The 27400-nt window shown below is 39.5% G+C and overlaps 1 protein-coding gene and 1 long non-coding RNA gene across 2 annotated transcripts; both read left to right on the top strand.

The window, feature by feature from the left end:
- The first annotated feature begins 735 nt into the window (after window positions 1-735).
- Window positions 736-8734, top strand: LOC129350899 (uncharacterized). Its single transcript, XR_008604477.1, has 3 exons — window positions 736-1139; window positions 1598-1756; window positions 7433-8734. It is a non-coding gene; the product is annotated as an uncharacterized LOC129350899 (long non-coding RNA).
- A 4340-nt stretch (window positions 8735-13074) lies between these two features.
- LOC111574004 (placenta-specific protein 9-like) lies at window positions 13075-26664 on the top strand. The gene is made up of 3 exons (XM_023278378.3): window positions 13075-13357; window positions 25840-25931; window positions 26350-26664. The coding sequence occupies exons 1-3, from the start codon at window positions 13294-13296 to the stop codon at window positions 26494-26496; spliced, it is 303 nt and encodes a 100-aa protein (XP_023134146.2). The 5' UTR covers window positions 13075-13293; the 3' UTR covers window positions 26497-26664.
- The last annotated feature ends 736 nt before the right edge of the window (window positions 26665-27400 follow it).

Genomic DNA, 27400 nt, shown 5'->3' with positions numbered 1-27400 from the left:
CAGAGTGAACACAGATAATTCAGCCCAGTCAGCTCAGTGTGCTGCAGGTGAACTCTAATCAGGACATGAACCTGGACACAGTTTGGAGCCACAACACAAACACTTGTGGAAGGTTCTGGTTTTTGAGTTTTAATCAATTTGAAAAGTTTCTAAAAATGCATATTTTTAGTTTGTTATAGTTTATGAGTGTAGATTGAGGGGAAATTAGCAATTTTGATGATTTAAAATGAAATCTAAACCACTAAAGACTTGTAAAGCAAAAAAGCAAGTCTAAATACTTTTGTAAAGTTGAGATTTCAGTTAACAGTTTTTATTAAATTTTAAAAGTTTCTAAGACCTGTTTGTACTTTTTCCCTCATTATGAAGTAGAATGTTTGTACCTCATAACCACTGTTCCCCCTCAGCTGCGCGTGTGCGCAATTGCGCACTGCTGACACGGTCTAAGCGCACAGAAAATCTGCGCTGCCCACAAAAAAAAAAAAAAATCCAACCTAAATTGTAAATAAAATAAACACGTAACAATTCATTCTGTGCTATTTTTCAATGTGAGTCAGTGAGTGACCGGTGACTGGCTGCTGCAGCCAATGATGCGATTCACATACGTATTTACCAGAGACTATATATAATGGTATTTACGCAGCTAATCAACGTCAGGTGTCCTTATGTGCAGCTACCGTTGTTCTCATAGATATTGTAGATCATTTGACTAAATGACTGTTAAGTTTGTTCGCAATGAGCCACCGTACTTATGTCTCTGACGTCTGTTGCAGTTCAGCCAATCACATATACACACTATGCTGTGCGCGGGTTGTTGTTGTCATGTGGCCAGGATGCCATCTCTGCAAGCTATCTTTTAGCTGAGTGTTCAGTTAATAAAGTGTGACGTTTTGCAACATTGTGTGATCCTTGACTCACACAAAGGAACAAGTTTCAACAGATATGAATGAGTAGATAGGACACGCCCCTTTGAGCTGCGTGCTACAGCGAGGCTAAGCTAGTGGGGGGAAAGTTTCAGTGCATTTCGTTGATGTACACGGCGTGAAAACGGAAACAACAAGTATGCCGTCTCACTGTACTGCATACAATTACACACTGCGTCGTACGATTGAGACAAGGAAACTTGGAATGACTTTTCATAGGTAAGAATAGTTTTTGGCTCTTTTTTCATGATGAAATCTTGTTGAGAGCTTCCAGTCTATGAGAGCTAACTAGTTAGCCACTAGCAAAACGCTAAGGCGAGCTAGCAGCTTGACAACCAAATACCAGATGATTAATAGTAGCTGTAGTATAGTTGTACAAGCAGTAGTAGTAATACTAAAAGTACAAGCAGCAGTAGTAGTATAAACAGCTGTTAGAGTCGTAGAAGTAGTATCAGCATTTGTAATAGTATTACAAGTTGTAGTAGCAGTGCCAGTATCAGCAGCAGTAGTGAGTGCAATACCACTACTACTAGTAGTAGTCACATTGTCAAATAGCTCTGGTCTCCTGTATATTGGCGAATTCGGTTCTTTGTACTTAATTTATTAGCATGATTTCTTTTTAATATGTTGTGTACAGACTTAATTACTTCTCTGTCTACTTTTCTTACTACATGTAGGTTTCCCAGAGACTATGGGTTGAGGAGGAATTGGAAGTTTGTCGGCTTAGACCTGGTGTCATTCCATCAGTGTTAAACTTCCCGGCTCATCTTGGAAGAGTACGTGCCAGAAAGACCACGACCAAGCAGCCTTGAGATCTTAGACAGCATCTCCCTGAGGTGGGTGTCAACGGTGTTCACAGTCAGGTCTGTGGTAATCCCGTCAAAAAACAAAACAGAAAAAAATCTAGATTATAAATCAACATGTAACCAAAGCACTCTGTGTATAACGCCATAGTATAGGATGTAGTTCAGAAAATGTCAAAGTATAGTATGCTTTACTCAAGAATAACATAGTATGGCCTGTGGTTCATAGTATAGCATGTTGTCAAGAAAAAAAAAACATAGATTATTATGTGGTTCAAAAAGCGCAAAATGATAGGATGTTGCCTAAAATTGTCATGTATGATATGTGGTTCAAAAAATGTCATAGTGCAGTATATTGTCAAAATAGTATGTTATTCAAGAAAACATCAGAGTATAATATGTCATCTAAAAAATGCCATAGAATAATAATTTCATTGCACAAGTAAAAGTATAGTAACTTTTAAAACTGTTCAAATTCTTATATGTTGCTAAGAAAAAAACAAAAAAACTAAAACAAAAAAAAGGTCACAGTAATATGTCAATTAAAAAAGCCTATAGTATAGCGTGTCGCCCAACAAACATCATAGTATAGCATGTCACTCTAAAAACGTCACAGTATAGCCTTTAGTCCACAGCTGTCAGTAGGTGAGGAGCAACACAAAAACAGTCCAAACGCTGGTTTCCAGAGGGTTAGACGAGAATTTATTTGAAAGAGTAAGTTTACAACAACACAACATGTGAGGGGGTTAAAAACAAATGGGTGTTAGTAAAATAAAAATAAATAAACAGAACTAAAAGTGAACTTCATGTTGACATTGATGGGCATTCCAACCAGGAACAAAGTAAAAGATAATCAATACGAAAAAAAACTCTTCCTGTTCACCTCTTCAAGCCCAAAAACACACTGCAGTAGCACCCTAAACTAAAACTACCAATGGGTTCCCTGTTTTCCTTTCTGAACAATTCAAAGGTCCTCTCTATCTCCCCACACATCCACCAACCACTGGAACACATCTCCAAAGTTCTGCCAGGGCCAGCTCAGCTTCCCCTCAGAAGAAGTGCTGCCACCTGCCAGATGAAGGAGCCTTTTGAGAGGCAGCTGGCATCGTGATTGGACTGTACTTTGGTCTGTTCCAATCCAGCTTCAGCTCCAGAGACGGCAGGCGGGACGAGTCAACGGAGGCCGGGTGGACGAAGGCATGCAGCTGAGTACAATCCAGAAAACAACAGAGGAGGAGTGCAGCGACACAGGGCCAGAACAGAGTAGCATAGTATGTCTCTTAGAAAACATCATAGTATAGCCTTTGGTATGAAAAAAACGCCATCATATACATCGTATATTGTACAAATAACAAGTCAAAGGAAAGAGACATACATTGTAGAATTGTAGTAATTGTGGGCTGACTGATTTACTGATTATCAGTATTTTATTTTTTACTGATTTACGGTAATAAATACATTTAAAAATGGTGCTACTTTGGCTCTGAACCTTTATCTACCTGTGGTCGCTCTGTCTTCTGGAGTGATTTGATTGGTTATACGTCACGAATAAAACTCCTTTAACATCTGTAAACAAAACAAAAACGTATCAACAAAGTTTTCTGTTAGAGTTTGTGTTCTTCTAAGTTTAACTCCAAGATTTTAAATACTTTCATTTACTGCAAATGAATATCTACTCCAAATGTCTCACTAATAATCATTATCAGCCTTAAAAACCCACAAAACACCCCTCTATACTCGACCACACTTAGTACAGTCCGGTTCCCCCTTCTATAAATCTGCTTGGAATCTTCCACTTCCTGTTTGTCAAAGTGGCCTTCTACCTGGACAGGTTTTGTTGGAGCTCATGCAACAAACATTTTGGGTAACTGCACTTTAATATGGATGGATGACACTGAATTAGAGTCTGTTTTAATGAGACTGAGTTAAGATGTGTAGCTCTGTCATTAAATAGTAAATTATTTCTCAGAATTCACAGAGAAAAGTCTGAAATGTTTGCTAGGTTAGCATCCCACATGTTCTTTGGCTCAGCTAAAGCTAACTCTCTCCAACTTCTGGATCTCTTGAGTTACTTGTTGTTAAAATATCTTGCTATAGGTGCTGAAGCTCAGAAAGTCTGAGATGTTTGTTCAAAATAAGCTCATTCTCAAGTCTTATCTGAACTGTCCTCTTTTGTTTGAACTTTCCCTAAACTTAGGAGTTAATGACAGAGCAGCACATCCAGACTCAGTCTCATTTATGTAGAGATTAAACTTCAGTGTCATTCATTGATGTTAAAGTGCAGTTTTTCCAAATGTTTGTTGCACATGCTCCCGACCAAACCAGTCCAGGTGGAAGACGATGTGAAGAGAAAGCTCCAGAGGATGAATATCACACATTTACGTTGGAAATAAATGTCCTTTAATTAGACATTGTCATGCAAAAGTTGGATTTCCCTTTAATGATGTTCAAATCTTTGTTGAGTGTTTTGTTGATGTTGGTTTCTAAATGTTTTTTGACACTCGGCCCCAAAGATTAAAACCTTCTACGGCTCACAAGCTGCAACAATTCACACATTATCAACTATCTTTCTGACTAAACTAAGATAAAAAGTGAAAAACTGCCTGATTCCTGCATCATGAATGTAAATCTTTTTGGTTTTTATGACAGTAAACTGAATATATTTGGGCTTGACATTTTATAAACCAAAACAAGAAATGAATTACTGGAGAAAACAACAGATTAATGGACAAAGAAAATGTGTTTTCCAACATATATGGCTGAATTACTCCAACATTACAAGATACATACAATTTTAATTCAATTTTATTTATATAACGCCAATTACAGGTCAAATTGTCTCAAGATGCTTTATTTTTATATTTTTTTGTCATATTTAAAATATGACAAAGTAAGAAATTTAAACCTCTTGACTAATCCAATTTATTATTTAGTTTTTAAGAGACTAATTGACAATTAAAACTTTCTCCACTAAAACTAATAAACATGAGGTCAAATAGAAGGAACAGTTTTAAATACTGCAGTCCCACGACGACAAGAATAAAGTTTGTCAACAAAAACTAAATCTGCTGGTGGATTCCATTAAAGTCCTAATAAATGATAATAAAGTGTGATACTAAAGGTTTGTGGTGCTAAAAATCTCAAAGTAAAGATATCAAGTTGAACATCTGGATGGAGGTTGATAAAAGTTGACCTCCCTTCATTTCTCTGGAGCGACTCCATGGATTTTATGGATGGTGGTTAAAGACCTGCTCTTCTAGTGGTCTTCCTTCTAGTCACTGTAAAAAGTCAGTCCATCCTGGCCGACTTCAACACCTCTTCATGACAACTTGTTCTGCCTCCGACCTGGTGGAAACTCCAGAAACTCGGGAAAACCTGTCGAGACTCGAAGGAACTCGTCGAGACTCGAAGAACTCGTCGGGCGGGGGAAGGTGTGGTGGGTGGTGGGGGGAGGTGGGGGAGTAGAGGGGGGAGGCCGCCACCCACCTCCCCGCCTACTCTCCGCCCTGACTCCACCCAGACTCCGCCTTGGCTCCACCCATGTGGTCACTTCAGGAACTACGATGCCAAAGGGACGACGAAATTACTTCTTTTCATCTGATCTGTAGCTCAGTGAGTTAAGGATTTGCCTATGGAGCTGCAGGTCGCTGGTTCAAGACCAGACACTTCTTAAATTTTATCAAAATCCTGACAAAGACAAAGAAAGAAAAGTGCCAGTGGTGGGTCTTGAACCTGCGACCTTCCAGCTTGGTAGTCTGTCTTCTTATCCCCTGAGCTACTCGCTCAGATACTAATTCTTCTTTTTTTTGCGCATTTATCATCTACTTTTTGTCGTTTTCGAGTTTTTTTTTAACTCGAGTCTCGACTCGACCGTTTTTCTCAGGAGGCTGGACTTCAGCCTTTGTGCTGGAGGGTGGAACCCTCAGTTCCAAGACTTTCCAAAGCCTCCACACCTCCCGAGTCCTCAGGACCTGAGCTTTCACACAGTCTGAGGGCTGATATTTTCTAAGTCCCACAGTAGTTCTCTGTTAGATTGAACTTTCAGACAGTCCAAGGACTGATATCTTCTAAGTTCCTGAGTACTTCTCTGTTAGTTTGAACCTTCAGACAGTCTGAGGACTGAAATCTTAAAAGTTTCTCAGTACTTCTCTGTTAGTTTGAACCTTTAGACAGTCTGAGGACTGAAATTTTAAAAGTTTCTCAGTACTTCTCTGTTAGTTTGAACTTTCTGGTTAACAGAAGCCTTAAAACTTGTGACCATGAGTCTTGATTTCACATTTAGACCATCCATCTGAGTTCTTCTCAGACCTTCACCTGTGGGTTTTTTAGAAATCCTGAACAAACTTTGATTCTCTTCACTGAACAGTAAAGTTTGTGGAGATCAGAAGGTAACATTAGTTTGATCAATGCCTTCAACTACTAGTAGACTTTATCTGGAAAGCAGTTTTCTGAAATGAGTTCTTAGTAAATCTGTCCACAATCAAACCAAGAACATAGAAAGAGGAAATGTTTGAAGAAACAACTTGATGTTTTCATTTCAGACTAGAAAACACTTTAAGACCTTCATCTGTTTTTGCTCTTTTTGATCGTTTTATTGTCTCCTCTGTTTAATTTGATCTTCTAAAGTCTAACTGGTGTCTTTTCAAAGGTTTTATCTTTAGTTTGATTCTTCTTAAATGTTTAGTTTTGCTCTTTTCTCACCTTTTATTCTGTTCTAATGTCTGATCTGATTTCGAAATGTTTTGTCTTTTTAATGTTTAATTGTTGTTTTTTCAAATGTTTTATCGGCTTGTTTGAAAAATTTCCTTTTCTTTCCCAATGTTAAATTTTTTAACTCGTTAAGGTTTTTCTTTTTAAATGTTTTACCACCTTTTAATGTTTCATTTTCTTTTTTAATGCTTCATTGTATTTTCTGTTTAATTCCTATTTAAAGTTTTAGTGTCTTTAAGATTTAATTTTCTAATTAAACATTTAATTTTTTAATTAAATGTTTTGACTTTTAAAGGTTTAATAATCTAATTAAATGTTTTATATTTTTCTAAATGTGTAATATTCTTGTTTAATTGTATTTTTTAAATGTTTAAGTATCTAAAATATTTCATCTTTAATGTTTAATATTTTTGTTTAATTTCATAATTACATGCTTTGTATCTTCTGTTTATCTAATTAAATATTTTGTCTAATATAATTTAATTGTATTTAATGTTTAATTTTCTTTTTAAAAGTTTTATTATATTAAATGTTTTTTCCTTTGATTTAATTGCTTTTTTACTGTAGTTTATTTCTTTAATCTTTTTTTTTCTGTCAAGATTTTAACCCAAACCTTAAAAATGAAATAAACCCTTAAATGACAATGAAAATACTTCTGTTGTCACAATCATGAGTTAGTCAATTATTCAGTTTATCAATTCAACTTTATTTGTTTAGCACCTTTCACACAGATTACAAAACTAAACAAGCAAAGAGAAAAAACTATGCTAAAACTATGATTAAAACTCAAAAACAAACAAAAAAAAAGATTTAACATGGTAATAAAATATGTTGTGTCCAGGGGATGGAGGGAGTTTATTGAAGTCTTCTTGGGCTCACATGGTAAATCATTTAAAATATAAACTTGATATTCAGTCTAAGGAAACTGCAGAGCGACAGAAGAACCAACAATATCTCCTGTTTTCTCCTTTAATGAGTCGACTCTTCTTGTGCTTTCAGACCAAAGAACTACAGACTCTTCACAACCTGCTCAAACTCTTGGTACAGGACCTCACCACACGGGTCAAGAAGGTTTCCGTCTCATTTCTACTCTGAAGCTCACCTTCTCCTGCTCAAACTGCTGACAAATGTTTCTGCTGCTCTAAAGTCTGCTCTCCAGAACTTCCTAAAAACTCTCAAAGTCTCTTCTGCTGCAGGTTGCTTTGTAGAACTGTTCCAGAAAACCTCACTAAACCACATGGAGGGGCCTCAAGATAGTCGTCCAAATGAAACCATACAAAAACCAAACTAGCACAACCCAAACACTAAAGTCTCCTGCAGCCTACCAGAGAACCTCTGAGAACAGAGAATCAGGACAGGAACTCTTACCTTCTGGACAACCAGCATTGGTTCACAAACAAGAATACAGAATGTGTCTGACCAAAAACCTCTGAAGACTCACTACAGCCAAGATAAAGACACAACTCAGCTGCAGCAAATCCACTAATCACTGCACACATTAGCACCATGTGCTAACTGTGGCTAAAGAACCACATTTACCAAGACAACTATCCAGTACAAAGCCCTAAAACACACCAAGAAACACATTAAAGACGATTTTACTGCTGGAAGCTGCAAGCCAACACCTAAAGAACAAACTACAGCAATGGAGCCAAACCCAGTTCACTGGTGAAGAGAAGCAGAGGAAATGTTTGTCTGCAGCTAAATAAAGCAGGAAGACACTGAGCTGCTCAGGTGTTCCTGATAACACCAAGCAGCCACCTGGACAGCCAATAGGAACACAGCTTACTGGAAGTCCAGAGGGCTGGGTTAGTGAAGGAAATTTAGTTTAAAGTTGAGGCAGAAAGTTAACAAAGAAAGTTGAAAACCACCTTCTGATACCTGAAATCTCTGAGTTTTCACACAAAGAACACCTGAACATGTCAAACTGGTTTCATAGTAGAACCATCATTGTAAAAACGTCATAGTATGGTGTGTTGCTCAAAAAACATTAGGACCCGGCTGTCAGGGGACAAACATGTAAGAAACATGAGAACAGAGAGAACCCAACCAGTAGGTCACAGTTTATCATCCCCCAGTCATCTCCTGAAGTCCATATGGTGAGAGACATCAGTATCTGGTTGTTAATTTACCAGAGGATGCTTATAATCATGCTGATGTGGTCTGTACTCTACAGTATTTTAGTGACTCAATAAATGCCTAAGTTGTTTTTTTTTTAAATGCTTTTTAGTTTTTAATAAACATTTAAGAGCCTATATGTAATCAATAAATGGCCTTTGCCTGTCTTAAGAAAAACTCACTCAGAACTGTGATATGTTAACAGTACTAAATAAATCAATAAATACATGCATACACACATAAATAAGTTAATACATTAACTGTGTTTAGATAAGATTTAGATTTTTAAAAAAGCTGTTTATGTTTTTGCAGAATCCAGTATTGCTCACTGGTTGGTCATTACATTTTATTAGTTTGATTTCACTGTTTAAAATGATGCCACCTCTTTTCAGACAGAACCTGTGATAATAAAACAATACAAAATTTTTAGTTCCGTGTTAATAAAGCACTTAAAGCTTTAAGTATGGCTAAATGCTTTTTTCAAAATTAAATATATCACTCCTTAGGTGGTAGTGGCCCCAAGTTCAGTAAAGTTGGAAAGATATTCACAGATTCACACTTCCAGCATCAATAACTCATTAGATATAGGTTGTCAAAACATAAACGGTGCCTCTTTCCCATTGTTGCAAGGCAGACAATGTGCTACAAGCCCAGTTTTATCAAAAGTAGCTGTCTTTCAAGCTACAGGAATAACATTGGTGTCTATGGAGTGAACAGGGTCCGTCTGCAATTTGCAAAACCGCTGCAACAGTAAAGAGAGACAAATATTCAATAACTTCACTCTTATACATTGTAGTGTCACTAAAATCACTGCAGCCTTCAACTGGCTCCTGTTGACAAAGTGTTTTAACAGAAATGTAAATGCTGTAATTTGATTCTTTTAATGAACCATGTAACTTGAATGGATGTGATGCTGGTGTGACCACAGTGCACATGTCTGATGTTGCTCACAGTGGTCCAAGGAACGCTCAGGGAGTTTGTGTGTTTGCTCAGACTCATGAAAAATTAGAGGAAACATTGGTCAGGACATTTTCACAGCTTACCAAAACCAAGAACCCAGTATGGCGCCCACTTCATGCAGCCACTGGCCAAGAGTGGCAGTGAGAAGCAGGATTTAAACAATCTTTCAAACTCTTTTTTTTTGGTCTCAGTTATCTTGTATCATTCTGAACATACAACCGTCACTTTTCATGTAAACAGCTGAGTGCAACATGTATTTAAACAGTATCGCGGCCCCCCTGCCCCAACCTCTTCCCCCACAAAAAGATTAAAGACAAACTATTTTATTCATGTTATTTGCCTACATTATATGCAGCTGTTTCATTTCAGCTGATTATGAGAGTCTCTACTGCTGTTTCGCTGCTCTTCTTCACTTCTGTCTGCTCTGTGTTTCATCACGTGTCTCCTTTGCTGTGTGGCATGGTGAAACAGAAACACTTGGAGCAGAGCAGAGTGGAGCAAAGCTGAGACAGATGAAATGAAGACGATGGGATTCAACATGACCAAAGCTCTCTTTTGCAATTGAATTGAGTGTGGAAAATGGTTGTTTCTGGATTACCTGTTGCTGACTCTCGTGTACACATCCTTTCTGTTTGTAAATGGCATCTAAAGGGAGGCATGGTCGAAATGCTTGTTTGTTTTGGTCTGAGGTGTTGGTGCATAACCCCTGACAGAATCTCTAAATCCACAGTTATTGTTAAGTGACATAAAGCACAAATCTTTAGTGGTGACCAGAAACCCCAGTGAGTGATGTGGTTTCAGCAGCAAGCAAGTAAACACAGCTAAAGCACCACAACACCTGGAGCACGCAAGAAAACTCCGATACAAAGAAATACTGTCTGAATTCATCATTCCCTACAGTGACTGCAGTAAACACCAAGCACGGAACCCATTAGAGTCTGACTGTTAATTAAAACTCCAAGATTTGAGAAATGGCAGTGACTCACTGTAGTGAATCACTCACTAATTTCAGGTACACAATTATCACTGCAGATGGAAAGAAAGAGCTAAAATTGCGCAGCAGGAATGTTAAATAGATGTTTCGTGAAATAAGTATTGATGTGTTTTGTAACAGCATGCTAAAAGTTTTTTTCTGGTTTGAGTAGTCCTTTTAGTCAAGCGGCCAATAGTTTCTGTAAGTACAGCCAACCCAGAACAGGATTACAACACAGTCAAGGGAAACCAGAGGTCAAGTCAAGACCTGTCTTACATCAGGAGTGACCCGATAGCAGGGTGCTTAGGGCACAAACCCCATGAGGGCAAATACTGTGAAGCAGTAGACCAACTCCTAATTGGTTATACCTACACTTCACTCAACCTGCTCTCTCTCCCATATTTCCTGTCTGTTTACTGCTCCTGTCTGATATAGACAATAAAAATTCCGAAGTAAGGAGCAGACTCCACACACACCACCACATGTCTCACTCAGATTAGATTTAGCGTCTTAAAAAGTGGCAGGAAGGAGGTGTATGCCAGGGGCCAGGCGGGCTCTGAGAGCTGAGCTCAGATCTTGGCAACAACAAGGTTTAATGAGGTCCATGCTGAGGTGGAGTTGACTGATGCACTGGATAAAATAACCACTGTCTAGGGTCCCTTTATTCTATCTCTGCTCATAGTGACATCTGGTCATCATAACTACTGGCAGGCCTTCTATTGAAGCAAACAAAGAGACGTATGGACTGCAGGAAGAGGACAGAAATAGACGTTGAGAAGGTGACCCCTCCTCCAGCAGTCTGTCACACCATGGATCAGCATGATCAGCGCCGCCTGACTGGATGCCGTGATCCTGTGGCTGTGTGGTTGTAGGTGTTCTTTACCATGTGCCGGCTGGTCCACCTGAACTAACATTCAGTACCAGAATGAAGTGTCATCACCGGATGAACTCTGACACACTTTTACATTTACTATTAAGACTCCATACGCCAGATCATGCGGAACTGGACCTGAACAGAGAAAAAAGGAGCACAAATGAAAGTACATGCTATTTAACAAGCTATCTTAATACCAAAAGGATGAATATAAACAGACAGATTGATTTCATAGATCAATTCAATAGAGCCATGTAAATCACATGTTATACACTCTCATTTTATACATTTGTATTGTCTGTCCCTGTTTGCATGTTTAATTAGGACTTCACAATGTAATGGAGCTTTACATATATTTGCATACAGTGATTTTAATGTCTTTCTTTTTATTAATGCTCAACTCATTCACATGTACTTTAAATTATTTTTACATTTTTATACAACATGTGCATATATATGTATGTAACATGTTCTTTTAAATTTCTCCATGTACGGTTTTCAGATGACAAATTGCATTTGTGCTAATACAATGTTTATAAATGCATTTTATCTATGTTAAATAAATGTTCTCTAAATAACTGAAACACTGATAGGGGAGAAATCATTTTCAGTCTTTTAGTAAATGTTTAAAATGTGTAAGAATGTGTAACATTAGAAAGAAATGTCTTTCTTCTGTGATGTTTAGCATATCAAATTCACTCTGACAGCATGAAATTATTGTTCTTTTACTTGTGTTTTGTTTTTGTTTTTTTTTTTTTAAACTTCTTTCCCTTGAAGATGTGAGACTTTTCACTGACTTTGGTAAAACTGGAATATAAATCATCAGTCATGCTGTTTTTGTGTGAAATGTAACCTCTAGCTGTTTCTTTTTCTGTGTCCTTGGCCTGTATCCCTGTTTTTTTTTTATCTGCTAACAGACAGAAATGCCTCCTGACTCTCATCTCTCCTCTGATCCCTTCGCTCACTTTTCCTCCAGTTTTGTTTTCTGCTGCTTAACCTGTAGATCTGCTTAAGCAGCCAGACAAGTGAGCAGAACAGGAGGCTGAAGCCAGTCTGGCTTAATGAAGATAACTACGTTTACTACGTAACCGTCTTGACGGTCCGTGTGTGGGAAGGTGTGTGAGTCACACAGACGAAAAGAGCGAGAGAAGTCAATTCAGTGGGAATAACAGGAACCGATCAATGCGATTATAAAGGGCATTCTCTGCTGCTGAATTGATTTTGATCTCTTTGACTTCCTGCCAAACAGAAATAATGGCTGATTTTCCCAGAAAGACCTTGGCAGCCTTGAGCCCTCTTGTTATTCTCTGGATTTTATTGAAAAATAAAACTGAAAGAATGAAAGTAAAATGAGTAGTAGGCTGTCTACTTCAGTGTAACCTTGGCTATGGGTACAAAACATTTGATGCACTGCAGTGTAGTGATGCAAGTTGGTGTAATACAGTATTGATAGATTGTATAATTAGAAAATTTAAATCTTATTTCTGGAAACAGGTACATCCCCTTATGTCATATTCTCCTTATAACAATGCAAAAAAATGTGAAATGGGAAAATGCCAGTAACATAAAACTAATAAATAAAACCAGAGTTTCCTTCTTAAAAAGTCAGCAAGTATGCAGCTGAACTGAAGTGAGAAATGAGTCCCCTCCCCAGTACATCCCTCCCGCCCCTTCCCAGATACTCAGCTTTTTGTCCTGCATCTAATGTTTTCATTAGGAAACTGGGCGCAACCAAGTCAAGGAGGGAAGGATTAGAGAGCAAGAGAGCAAACGCAGGGCAAAGAGGGAAAGAGGGAGTTTCTGGAGGAGAAGAATTTTTTGGTTTTTCAGTGTGATTTTGAATTAAAGGAGAACTTGGGGTTCTCACATTTTCTCTTTTTTCTTTCCTTCACACTCTCTCCACTCTTTGACACCAGCTGCTTGCCAGCTTTTATCATGATCTGCCCTTCCAGCTCCTCCATTGGATTCCTCCTCCTCCTGATTGGCTACGCTGCAGCAGGTAAGAGCTGGGTGTGGTCTGGAGTCACAGGTCAGGGTCAGAGGAAGATCCAGAAGACACTTAGCCGGTGAAGCAGCTTAGTGTGCTGAGTTACTAGAACAGACGAGTTACGAATCAGTGCAGTGAAGATACATCTACTGATGGGGACCGTGTCTGTTACACGGGCAACAGTATGACTTTGTTGCACAGAACAATACATTTTAGACTATTCACAGATGCGTGTAAGTGTGTATAGACCATGGCTGGATGAACACACATGAAGCTGAACTGACATCATACATATGTGTGTGTGTGTTCAGGGTTTTGCCAGAACATCTGGTTCTAATTTGACTGCAGCTCCAGCTACGCTTAATCTAATATACTGTCAGCATAGTTTCAAACAAGCACTTCATCTATCTTGTTGGTCTGCCACCTCCTTACCAGTATGTTAGCTCTGTTGACCAGTGTTACTAAAATCCAGTGGAAATTCACAAAAATGTGAGTCAGTCCTCTAGAGCCAAATCTGTGAGTGACGGCCTCAAGTGTGAACTACACTGACTTCATACTGCAAGAATGGCCAACTGCAAGAAACAGAAGGAATGAACACGTTCATTTAGACACACAAAAGGACAAAGCTGTTGATTTCATTTTATTTTACACAGCAAGGACAAAAATGTTAATGTGGGGATATGGTTCTAATATAAACTGCCTTGTATGTGATTTTTTTTTAGTGAGGAGGAGAGGCTGGAAAGAGCTCCATTCACTGAAAAAAATCTGTGTTCTGGTTTGGCTTCAAGCCCAGCAACACGCTGACGGATCAGCTTGTCCACCCAAAGAACAAAACTCTCAGGCATAGGCAGAGAATTGTAGAACACAGAGTTTAGTGCAATGAGGAATGCACTGACCGCTACACTGAGAAAACTAAACAACCGCTTCACAAGCACATGGAGATCCAGATCCTCAGGCCAGGACTAAACAGTGCACCCACATCAAGACAAGGTACATTCATCTGAGGGCAACAACGCACACATTTCATCCAGAGGAGACAGATGGTTTGATGGACTGATGAAAGAAACCATTCATGTCAAACTGGACCTGTCTGTACTATAGACATTAGAGGTGGTGGTCTACTGCACCACTCATCAGTCACTTACAATGCAGTTGCAGGGTAAATGTTTGCTCAGATGGGGTTAATATTACTTTATGCAGAATTATTAAATAGTGTAAATGACATTTGACCAGCGAAGCATTTAGAATTGACAAATATAATAAATCAACACATGAAGCATCTCTTGCTGCAGACAAGAAGAGCCTCAGAAATGATCAGGGAAATTGTTAAACTTAAAAGTATTATGTATAAAATTTCAGTAGCTGGAATCAATGTGAATTAGAGACCAAAATGTAAACAACAAAACAATTGGGGCAACTAGATTTAATTTCTGTGCATTTATTAAACTAACAACATTCATTACCAACAAAAGAATAACAGCTATCAGCTATGACTAACAACCTCTATCAACTAATAACACGGCAATAATACACACAACGCAGGACAACAACACAAAACAAACAATGAGGGGAATATGAGTGACAGAGAAGGGAAGGAAGAGAACACAATATTACAATGCAATATTGTGAAAAATACTACGTTGTAATATGGTGCTGCAGGAAGAAGGAATTAAGAGACCACACCTGAAAGCAGCTGTCATTTTTGGTAGAATGCTAATTTGAAAACTATTTTGGGATTACAGAAAGTTGAGAAAGTTGCACCAAGTCACTGAAGTGATTAAAGTGCCCGTGACAATGCTGTGGTGGTGGATGGTGTGTTCATCCTGTGGATGCAGGTCGGAACAGCAGTGGACAGAGTGGAGCCTCCAAGTCGGTCTCAGTGAACTTATGGGATTTGAAAGAAAGCTGACGGTACTGAAGGAGAACTATGTTGAATGTGAAGTAGAACTCAAACTGGAGTTCTCAGATGTGGTCTTTTTAAAGGATTCTTTTGCATCTAATTAAGAAAGGAAGGGTTCTGGACCAGCCTCCGTTGGGGAGGGCTAATGTCCAGAGGTCGCTTGCAGAGCTACAATTTTACACAATTACAATAATATGGTGACACATCGTTTACCTGTGTGCACTCCAGGCTTTCAGAGCAATACCAAATATGCCTATATGAACATCAGATATGTTACACTTCTAATGTTAATACAAAAACAAATAAAATAAAGGATAAAAAAAAAGGGCAAGGTATAAAATGATCATGATGCTATTGAAAAGTTCGGCTGTTCTGTAAAATGAATGTACATAAAGAAGGATTAAGTCCAGATGGTGGAATAATTGTCGTTCTTTGTTGTAATGTGAGTTCAGAGTTCCTTGTAGCATTGTCAGCGAAGCGGAATCATTTTGAAGTTGTTACCAAGATTTCTGAGCCCCTCTTCCTGCAGGTAGGAATCAGTCAGAGAGTTTATGGGGATCCTGTGGTCCTTTGTCCTAGTAGTGACTGAAGATGTCACTACTAGGTCATTTACTTCAACTGTGGCCCCAATACACATTGTTTGATTGCTCTCATTACCAGATGTTCCACATCTGGTATGGTGTCTTGTTGTCCTTTTGCTCCACTGATCTCAGACAGCCCTGTCTCCAGTTTGTGAAGGTGTTAAAAATCTGCTTGAAAAAACAAGATGCCAGATATTAATCAGTGATCTTTACAGTTGTGGGTAGGTACACTCCAGAACCCTCCAATCTGCTCTTGTTTTGTTTCACTGTTGTTAATGGCTGGTGGATTCTATACAGTCCTGAGATCCCTGCTACGGTTTTGGTTGCTATAGCTAATTTCCTCATTAGCGACAACTGTAAGGGGGGTGATTCTTTTATTTAACTCAAGCTTTATACCCATTCACACATTTATCTAATGGCTTTTACAATAGTCAGACGGGTCAATGACTCACATGGGACCTCTAGTAATCCCACAGGAGCTTAAAAGCTTGGGACTCACCACCAGTCAGTTATAACAGAAGAATCCTCTCAGGTGAGAGGTCAAAAGTCTTCAAGAGGCTCAAGCTAGTCCAGTTAGCTTTGTTTAACCATCCAGATATACCATAATTTTGGTAACTGAGAATTATCACAGATAAAGTGGTTTGACTTGAAAATTGTCGTAAATTAAATAAACAGGGATTCCTGAAATCAGATACTGATTTTGTCATTTCAAGAGCAAGAGACAAAAACAGTTGAATTGTAAATCAGCATGTAAACACTGAAACCTGTTGAATTATCTGTTGAAATTGACAACCTGAAGGAACAGATGGGAATTAAAATGTGAAGACATTTGAAATCTGCAAAAATCACTGGAGAGCTTAAAGCTAACCAGGTGGAGCATCCAGTAGTATGTCGGCACTGACAGCAGTCAAAGTGTTTGCTGATGTGTATGATAATAGCTGTGTGATCACTGAACACAGGTGAACTGTCAATGAAACTGGGAGCCATGGAAGGTGAAGATAGCTGAAGTGTGTAGGCTGCACTTTAAGCAGCTGAAGTGACATGAGGCTAGTAAGTTAGCAGCCAGAGTATCTGCTGAAGAACTGACAGTAATGGAATCTACACTTCTACACTTCTACAGTTTCATTTAGCAGATGGTTATATCCAAAGCAACGTACATCTGAGAGTAAATACAACACAAGCAAGGATCTAGTCAGGAGAAAACAAACTGGATAAGAGCCATAAAACAAGTTCAAGTGTGATATGAGGACCATGGTGCCAACAGGCAGTTGAGGATGTAATAGGATTATTTTTTTTGCTTTCTGTAAAATGCAAAGGTGTTCAGTGAAGAGCTGCATCTTCAGTCTTTTCTTAAAGACTCAGAGGGACTCTGCAGATCGTACAGAGTTTGGTAACTCATTCCATCTCTGGGGAACCACAGAGGAGAAGAGTCTAGCTATGCACCAACCCTGTTGTGGTGGTTGTATCAGGTGCCTCTTGTTTTCCGAGCGTAGTGAGCAGGAAGGAGTGTAGACCTGAAGGAGAGAGTTCAGGTAGAATAGACCTGTTTTCACTGTAGTTTTATAGGAAAGTGTCAGAGTTTTTGAATTTTATGCAGGCAGCAACTGGAAGCCAATGAAGTGATTTGAACAGCAGGGACACGTGTTGTTTTTGGCTGATTAAAAACCAGACGTGCTGCTGCATTCTGGACCATCTGCAGAGGTCTGAATGTGCATGCAGGGAGGTCTGCCAGAAAGGAGTTACAGTAGTCGATACATAATATTACGAAAGCCTGTATCAGGAGTTGTGCTGCAGGTTTGGGTTGGGTTGAGTCAAGCTGGATGTTGGTTTCTTGTTGTATAGAGGGACTGGTTGGGATGACAATGAACTCAGTCTCGGAGAGGCTGAGTTGAAGGTGCTGTTTTTTCATCCATGCTGAGATATCTACATGGCATGATGAGATCCAGGCAGAGACTGTGTGGTTGTCTGGGAGGAATGACAGGAAGATCTTGGAAGATCAGCATAGCAATGGTATGAGAACCATGGGAGAGGATTATTGCACTAAGTGAGGTTGTGTATATTGACAAGAGGAGGAGACTCTGAAGTATCTCCATGAGAGGTAGGACATGAACCAGCGGCAGGGCTGGTCCTGAGATGCCTGCTCAGTGAGTGTGGAGAGGAGGATTTGGTGGTTTCCCAAGTCAAAAGCAGCTGACAGATCTAATAACAATAGAGCTGAAGACTGTCCAGCAGCTCTAGTAGAACATAGTGACTCTGTTACAGATAGGAGTGCAGTCTCAGTAGAGGGGCCCCATTTAAAACCAGACTCATTCTGGTATTATAAGTTGTTTATTGAAAGGAAAGTAGAGCCCTGGGGAAGATAGTTTGCTCAAGTATTTTAGACAGGAAGGGCAAGAGCAAAACTGGTCTGTAGTTTTCAACCTGGGCTGGATTGAATGTAGTAGTTGATATGTCTGCGTATGCTCTGAATGTCACGGGGTTCAATGGGAGCTCAGGCACAGGAAATGAACAAACGGTCTTTGAATGCAACTCTGGTTTATTAACAACGTTATCTGGGACATCAAACAGAAATCAGGACTAACACTGGGGTAGCGAAAAAGGTGACCATGACAGAAGTCCTCACAGCTATGGTGCCTCTTCAAACCAGAGCAATTACTATGACCCAACTAAACATGAGTTAAACTAGGAATGCTCTGGAGTACTGAAACTAAACACGAGGCTATCCCTACAATGATAGCGAGAGGTAACTACAAACTGAAGTCATCTCAAACACAGTGTTTCTTTGACCAGAGCTATAACTAAGACCGGACAACAAACTCACGAAATATACTGGGAATGCTCGGAACTGGATCTCAGTGGTGACAGCCAGGGTTTGGAGCAGCAACAGGCGAGTGGGGAAGGGCAACAGGAGGAGGGAGTCGGCTCGGGTGAGTGTTTCCTCGCTCGGAGGGTCCAGGGTCCAGTGCTGACGGCACAAACGGCAGGAACGCGGTGGGTCCAGAAGGAACACGTCGTTCCTTCTTCTCTTTTTGTTTTCTTTACAATCCGGCACTGAGAGCTGGGTCGTGTCTGGTTAAATAGTGACTGGCTGAGGCTTGATTGGTTGCATCCACTGAGCTGGCTGATTATGGCTGATGGGGAACACCTGTTGCCTCCTCTGCACTGCTGGGCTGCCTTAACAGGAAGGAGGAAGGAGAGGGGAGGGCACTAACTCGGCCTGGCAGCAGCCAGCCTGACACTGAAAGCAGTTTAGATTTCCACAGTAAGTGTAAGCATGTACTGTTAGGGAGTAGACCTGTCCGTTAAAGAGCAACAGCTAAAGGCAGCTGAAATATCAGTTAAAATGTGATGAGTACATCCATATATTCAAGCACACTGACATGTTGCATGCATATACACCAGTATTTCAGTTGGTATTAACTGCAGTTGTAAACTCTGCCATGTCTGGCCTTGGTATCTACACATACTTGTCTTTTTGTGAACTAATGATCTCCACTGATCTCTCAGTTTTGTACTCAGATTAACTCCCTCTCTTCTGTAGATACAATTCACAAACCTCCAGAGCCTGAAATACTGCTCACACAGTCAACACACACTCAGTCATTCACCTCTGTCCTCCGGTGGAGTCCATGAGTCACATCATCATATCTGTTTTTGCTTTTCCTATGGAGTGTTTTCTTCGTGTGTGTGTGTGTGTGTGTGTGTGTGTGTGTGTGTGTGTGTGTGTGTGTGTGTGTGTGGTCTAGGTAGGTTTTACAACATGGAGGCCAACATCTGTTTACAAAATCACATTATGGAGACTTTTTTTTCTTATGGGGACAAAAAGCAAGTCCCCCTAATGTAACGGTGTTTTAAGGTTTAAACTTTAGCTGAAGGTAGGGCGAGAGTCAGACAAGTCTTAGTTATGGATAAGGTTAAAGAAAGCCTCCAGAAAATGAATGTATTGTGCTCTGCAGTCATGGATACACAACAGAGTGTGTGGTGAGGGGTGGTGTTACTATTTCCCAACTCCTGGAACAATTCTGGCAGGGAAAAAAAGTCGTCATATGAGCTGGACAAAAGCAAACATTAACAAATAGGAACAAATTCCTTCTCGCTGTTTGGCAACACAGGCTGGTGATAATATAACTCTCAGCTAGTCAGCTATTTAGCATGAGCCACAGTAACTGTATCTGCAGCTTATTGCTGCTACAGCTCTGGCAGACTCTGGGTGAGACCATAATCATGAACGTCAGCATGTAGCTCTCTGTTGCAAGTTTGGCCCTCGTAAAGAGGAGCCTGCACCGCGTACACACTGGCACTTAGAAGGAAGCACAGCTGTGGTTTGAAGGGATTAAAGGCCCTTCATTTTTTTCGTTGTAGATCGGGAAACCAGCAGCACATTCTGTTACAGCGGAAGACTGTGGCTGTTGTGAAATGCAACAAGAAAAACCACCACTTTGATAAATTCACATCCGTCTGCAGCAGAGGAAAACTTCATGCCTTTTGCAGACTTGCGATAATTCATCTGTCACTGTCAAATCAAAGCAGGTGAGCTTTGCCAAGTCTTCATACACCCAAGTGAGTTTGACAAAACCCCCTCTGAGGAGCACATGCCGGGGCAGACATCTGCTTTGTCCGCTCACTGAGAAAGTCTGATGAACTGCTGTACCTTCCATCCATCCATCCTCTCTCTTGGCCTGTTTCCTGCATGTATTGAACTTGGCACCCCTCTGGTCTCAATAATGGAGCCTGCAAAATGTTTCCATGAGGTATCGGAGTAAAATCGAGGCAGCTTGATGCTCAGGCATGACTGTACATTGGAGGGTAATGAACAGAATGAGACACACATCACTCCTGGCCGACTCGGCTGGTGGAGCCTCTATTGCTTGAGGAAAAACCATTTTAGATATTATGGACTAAATGACTTGGGTAGGTGTTGTTTGCAGTGTGGCACCAGCAGAAAATGATTCTTGTATTGACACGATTTTTACTCTAAACCTGCAGTGTGGAACTTCTGTTTCCCCTATTCACAGTGACAGTAATAACACTGTCGATGTGTGTTGTTACACACGCCTTGCCATCAATCACTTCCATTTTTTTGCCTGTAATCTTTCCTAAGAAAGCTTTGTGTCTTTTTCATGTGGAGCATCAAAAATTTTCCTTCAACCCTTTCCTTCTGTGCATCGTCCCTGCATTTTTTCCACCATATGCTACGCCATAGTTCTGGTTGCTGTGGTATAGTCTGTATTCATCGTTATGGTGGCTGCCCTCTTCAAAGCTGGCAAATCAGTCGTTTCTAGTTAACACAAAACGCATAAGAATGTAGTGACTGACATCAAATTTAAAACTCTGTTATGCTACAAAATACAGAGAGATTGACCTGGTGCTGATTATCAGCATTGTTTGGTAAGAGTTTGAATGTAACAGATGTTGCTTTATGGTGTAAGCCTTAAACTGCAGCTTTGAAGACCCCCTCCAAGAAAAAAATGTTTTTTTTTCTTTGTTGTTGGGTTTTTTTTAACCTTGCCAACATGTCCACCATATGGTGCTTTTTATATGCTAGAAGACATCCTGAGTGTGGATCAGCATTGCCACCTTGAAGCTCCAGTGTACTGATGTTAGTTGTTGGGGGTTTCATATGCAATTTTCCTAATGCTATGGCTGCAGGTATGTGTAATGTATGTGGACCATTCATGGAGCTCCTGCTGCAACACTATTATACACCAGGCAGGTGAGTAGCACATAAGTAGTGCATCTATCTCTGCAGAGACTCACACTGTATATGTAAAATTTACCTTCATGTAGACTTTTTACGTCACATGTGGGTGCCACAATCCTACGTTGTGAATGTGTTGTAGGTGTAGCCAGTAATAAGACACGCTCTGCAACACATCTGCTAAGTGAATGGTCCACATGTGTTACACCTTCAGCATAGCTGTGAAGCATTAACCAACCCTGCTAACTTGCAGGGTGAAGTTTTGTGCATCATTATGCTTCTCCAGAATAAGTTTTAGGTTCAAACATGTATGGCTAAAATACTCCAATAATAATTGTATAGTATAGAATAGTTTACAGTGTTTGAGGACTGAGCTGGTGTGCTCAAGCTACAACATGAAATCAGTGAAGAGAAAAGTGGAGACACATTCCAGAGGAGGCAACATTTCAACCATTTTAAGACACGAGAAGATTATTATGAAGAAAAAAATAGTACCAAATGTAACTGTAATAAACAGATACTGAGATAAGTTTTTAGGTGTTTAATCAATGACCAGAGAGGGACTTTAAAGGGAATATGGTGAAATTAACAGCTGTACGGCAACTGCTGAAGACGTAAGAAGACCTCAACAAACCTGCAGTCTGTGTTTATTTGACAGCAGACTGAATGCCTGGTGTTTTTGTTCTAAAATGAATATTTCCATAAGCTTTCCCATTTCAAGCTCTGTGTTCCAATAAGGAGAGAAAAACATCCCAGAAAGGACAAAGTGAGGCATAAGATGGCAGAAAATGGTAAGAAATTCCTCTGTATTTACAAGTGAGAGCTTAGACGTGTCCAATATGATTAGTTGCTAATCAGAAAAAGAAGAAAAAGTAAAGTTTTTGCAGTTGGAAAAAGCTCAGTGTAATTTGGCTCCCTGAAAGTTACCAGCTCATTGCCTGTTGGATGAAAAAGAAAACTCCAAAATGGGACTGAAAGTGCTTTTGCAAGGAATGAGCCTCTGAATATATCCTTGTTTGGTCACTGGCAAGCAGCCACTAAGAAAGATAGAAAACCCACTCTGCAGAGGCGCCCCAACACACTGCCTTTGTATCACAAATGCTCAATAACAACACATGCTGTCAGGCATTTAGCTGCTTGCATACACTTTGTCTAAAGAGCAATAGCAACACTGCCAGCATTCAATCAGTGAATGAAAAGTTCACTCATTTATAAAATAGAAACTCTATCAATGGAGGTTTGGCCTGCTGCCACTAAGAAGGTGTTAGGAAAGAAAAGCAGAGTCCTCTGAGTGAACACAGGTTTCTCCTCAAATGTGTTGGCTTCAAAGAGAAACACATAGATAACAATAATAACAACAACAACAATAATAACAGCTTTATTTCTATAGCACTTTTCATACAAGAAAATGTAACACAAAGTGCTTTACACTCAAAGATAAAAACACGGCACCCAAACTCACAATCATTAGTCACATTTAAAACAAAAACAAATAAAATTGAACAAATTAAAAACAATAAGTTAACTAAAATGAAATAAAAATGCCTAAAATAGATGAAATTAAAAATTAAGCCAGACTAAAAAGGTAGGTCTTAAGTTTGCTTTTAAAAGTATTAGTATTAGAAGTCACCCTCAGATCTTCAGGCAGGCTATTCCATAATCGAAGGGCACAGTAATAAAAACATGCTTCACCGTACGTTTTGGTTCTGACTTTGGGTTCTGTTAAAAGGCAACTTCCGAATGACCTGAGGGCTCTACTGGGTTTATACAGTAAAAGCAAGTTACATAAAAACAGAGGAGCAAGACCATTAAGAGCTTTATAAACCAATAAAATAATTTTAAAATCAATTCTAAGAGGCACAGGGAGCCAATGCAGAGACTTTAAAATCGGTGTAATGTGAGCTCTCATTCTGGTCTTTGTCAGCGTAATTGGAAACATAACTGAGGGGGAACCAGCTAGAACAATGCATTGGTCCCTCCCCACCCTGTTGAAGTGAATTTGCACCAAGAGCATGATGTCTCTCCTCAGCGAGCCGACTTTACACTCATTTATAGACTTCACGTAGGTGAGATCTCTCTCCCGCTATTATTACTAAAACATGAACTGTATCTAAAAGATAGATGTACGAGGGTACGTCAAACAGTTCTCAAGAGGTGTAACTCATTTTGGGGCATAACTGTATCTAATAAAGCCTTATAGCACTGTCCACAAAAAAATAAATCAATAAAAAGAAGAGAAAAGCTTGAGCTGGTTGCCAGGACAATGTACTCGTCCACACAAGCAGCCAAATGTGGCTTTTAACTGTTGTCCCATTAACCTTATTTACCCAGACTGCACCATCTGACTTCTATCTGGAAGTGAAATCCCACTTGCATGGTCAGCATTTTCAGAGTGATGACGTCACGCACGCTTGAGGAGTATCTGGGGGTCTGGAGACAAAGTGCACCAGAGCTGAAGGAATCTATGTTGAAAAATGATGCAAGATCAGTTTTTCTCCTGTGACGTTTTCTGGTTGAGGCCAAGAACTTTTTGAAGTACCCTTGCAGTACTGTTTGCTAGCTAGGAAAGCGTGAACCACGCACGTGCACGGTAGTGTGAGCTTGTATGACCATTAACAGGTGGGTTTGAGTGTCTGAAATTAAAATAGCAGCATCCATCAAAACAAAATATGTACGTAATTTACTATTGACTAATCACAATAATATTTACACTTATCTCAAACATCATTAGAACTGGTCCAAATTGTTGTGCATTATGTTGCTCACCTGAGGCTTCACAGTGGATATTGGACCAGGAAAGCGTTTGAACATTGTTAGCAGAAGTAATATCGGCTACTGTGATGAGCATGATCATTAGATAACACCATGAAATAGGAGGAGCTTATCAGCAAGAGTCTGTGGAAAACAGTACAGACTTGCAATAGACATTTAAACTTATTTTTTTTCAAGCCACTTTATATTGTATTGTTTACAGTGTGTCAATACTGTACTATTTCATTCTCATTTCTCATCCCTGTACATAGTGTAAATACTATTACTGCTATTTTATTGTCAATTTTTTACTATTACTATGCTTATTGCTACATAAGCTGCTGTAACAATGTGAATTTCCCCTGGCGTGGGGAGAAATAAAGGACTATCTTATCTTTAGTAGAATTTTGACCTCAGGCTGCTCAGACATGGTGGTGAAACAGTTGTCATGTGGGGTTATATGTGCAGTGTCATAGAATGAGTCAAAACTCTGATGTAAGATATCTTTACTTACATTTTGACTACTCATAATCCAGGAAAGGATGTCTGCAGCTAGCTCAAACCTACTCGATATGGTGGATTGAGGGGATTTATAGATATCTTGAACTAGAACTACGACTCATCAAAATGAAATTGTAGATATCAACTAGTCATAATTCAGCTGCTGGCATCAGAAATTCTAGATATCTGTAATGAGAAACCCTACACACAAATGGCAAAAGTGCTGTCACTTGTCCGAGGAAGAATGGCGATGTGGATGTCTGAAAGACAGATATCCAGTCCAGCTGTTAAATGTTAAAACGGCTGGTCATAGTGTGTGTATCTGTGGTCAGTTCAGCCTCTAACTGAACTCATCTCACCAGGAACTCCTGCTCTTTCTCTTTTCCGTCCAGTCCCTTTCTTTTTCAACTTCTCTGTGCGGTTATGCAGCAGATTCATAAAACCCAGAGAATAACGATGAACGTGTTATAAAGATTAATGGGTTTCAGCTTGAGCAGAAAACAATCTGGCCAGGCACCTTTCAGGAGTCCCTTCAGTTTAGTACCATGCAACATGTTAATTAATGAGCTCTTAGAAATTCTGGGTGGTGCCTTTTTATTTCCAGTCTAGTTATACTATTCTAAGCTAAGCGGCTGCTGGCTGTCGTTTCATATTTAACGTATAGAGATGAGAATGGTATCAGTGTTCTCATCTAACTCTCATCAGGAACATAAAGCATAGTTCCCAATATGATGAATTATCATATTAACATCTAATATTAGAGATGACGTCCTTGCAGCTCCAATAATGATCACCCTGGTTTGTTCAGTGTGTGGAATTTATGCTTTTTGTTGAAATGTTTGCCATTTTCCACAGCAGGTTGGACTTCAGTATCTTACTCTCACCAAAAAAAAAAAGAAAGTTGAACAATTCTTGTTCCTGATACATGTTTAAACATGAAACCCAGTATAATGATGAAGCCTGAGTAGCTTTTATGGTGCTGTCGTGTGGCTCCCTCTGTTAGAAGCTGACATCCTCTATTATAAATTGATCGCGCTCAGTTGTAAATCCGTTCTGCTTTCAGGACCGGATCCTGACTTGCGGCCTCGAGCGGTGCGTTCAAGTGCCTGTCAGGAGCACACAAATCTTCACAACCGCCTGGATGTAGTGGAGAAGGTGCTGTTTCCAAACCCACCTCACATTCAGCTTTGAGTGGTTTGAAAGCATCAAGATTTGAAACTTTTCTCTCTCTCTGAAGTTAACGTCATTATTAAATGTCAGTTTTGTCACCATCTGAAGCTGCCAAAAAAGGATGTCAGTAAAGCAAAGTTTCACTTATTGTGCACAACTAAAAAAAAAAAAAAAAAAAAACTTTTTAAAACTTTTCCAACATGCTGATGAGTTGATAGAAGTCTCTGTATTCATCTGATCTGACAAACCCTCCACTTACCCTGACCTCACCTTACCAGCAGTTTTGGGCAGCTGTATTATTCATACAATTGTTTTATTCATGAGTGATGATTCTATTATTCATACTACAACTTATTAATGTATTATTTATATGTCAACCTCACACATCTTCTGTCTCCTGCAGAAAGTCGAGGACACAGTTGAGAAGTTGGAGGTTGAGCTCACAACTCTTCTGGAATCTATTAATGCCCCCAAATGGCGCCCCCTGTTGGACAATATGGGACAGACAACTGTGGACATCCTGGAAGCTCCAGAGCAGAGTCAGTCCTGAACCAAGCAGACACTGATGGAGAAGGGACTTGAAGAAGCAATTAAACTTTGAATGGTTTATTCTGTTTTCATGACCTAAATGTTAACTTTTACAGAAACTTTGTATGCATATATTCTGTATATCAAAATGAAATTTGTATTATAAAAGAGGATGCTTTTTTTTGTTGCACGTCACGCTTCTCTAAATTATTTACTCCTACTAATCCTGTGACAGCCTCGTGATCTCTTTTCCAGACTCTTTCTCAGGCTCAGAGTCTCCCTCCTGCAGTCAGTAGTGACCCAGTTCATGTTTACCTTCTCAACGAGACTGATTCACTTTGGAAACCTCTGCTCAGTAAATGCACACCCCTGCTCTCTACCGCCCTCTAATGCCTGCAGCCAAACTGTGCCTTAACCCTTAGATGCACAAGCGATCGGACCCTACACTCTTCCATAAGTGGATCAAAAATGACCCGAATAAGAATTAATGTGTTTTTATGTCATTTTGTTAAAGAATAATCATTTGTATTATATTTTGGTCCACACAAGCATGATTTCATGTTTGAAATATCTTTGTTTTTCACTTTATAACAGATTTTGAACATTTTGATGATTGAAAAAGAAGAATATTACACAGAGCAGCAATAGCAATTTTTCCACTATTTTCCTCTATCTGTTGCTGCTCTCCGTCCCTCCAAGTTTGTGTACTGCATCACCTCTTGTATGATATTATCAGTGATAGAGAGCTTGGGGTAGTAATACAAATATTACAATTTCTTTAAAAGTGTAAAAGGTAACTTAAAAATTTAAATGGAATGGCATCAGAAGCATGTTTTTAGAGAAATAGCTGGAATATAAAATGAAACCTTTCATTACAAAGATATTGCAAGTAAACGACCTCACCGGGTCATTTTTGACCCACTTAT

This window comes from Amphiprion ocellaris, chromosome 17 (assembly GCF_022539595.1).
Source record: "Amphiprion ocellaris isolate individual 3 ecotype Okinawa chromosome 17, ASM2253959v1, whole genome shotgun sequence".
In the NCBI taxonomy this organism is placed as follows: Eukaryota; Metazoa; Chordata; class Actinopteri; family Pomacentridae; genus Amphiprion; species Amphiprion ocellaris.
The sequence above is the reverse complement of the archived record's forward strand: the minus strand, read 5'-3'. Positions and strand labels throughout refer to the sequence as shown.

Bases quoted from the DNA above. Each gene is read 5' to 3' on its own strand.
- LOC111574004 (XM_023278378.3), top strand. From the start codon at position 13,294: ATGATCTGCCCTTCCAGCTCCTCCATTGGATTCCTCCTCCTCCTGATT. The intron at 13,358-25,839 runs GTAAGAGCTGGG...TTCTGCTTTCAG, and splicing joins GATTGGCTACGCTGCAGCAG to GACCGGATCCTGACTTGCGG. The intron at 25,932-26,349 runs GTGCTGTTTCCA...TGTCTCCTGCAG, and splicing joins GCCTGGATGTAGTGGAGAAG to AAAGTCGAGGACACAGTTGA.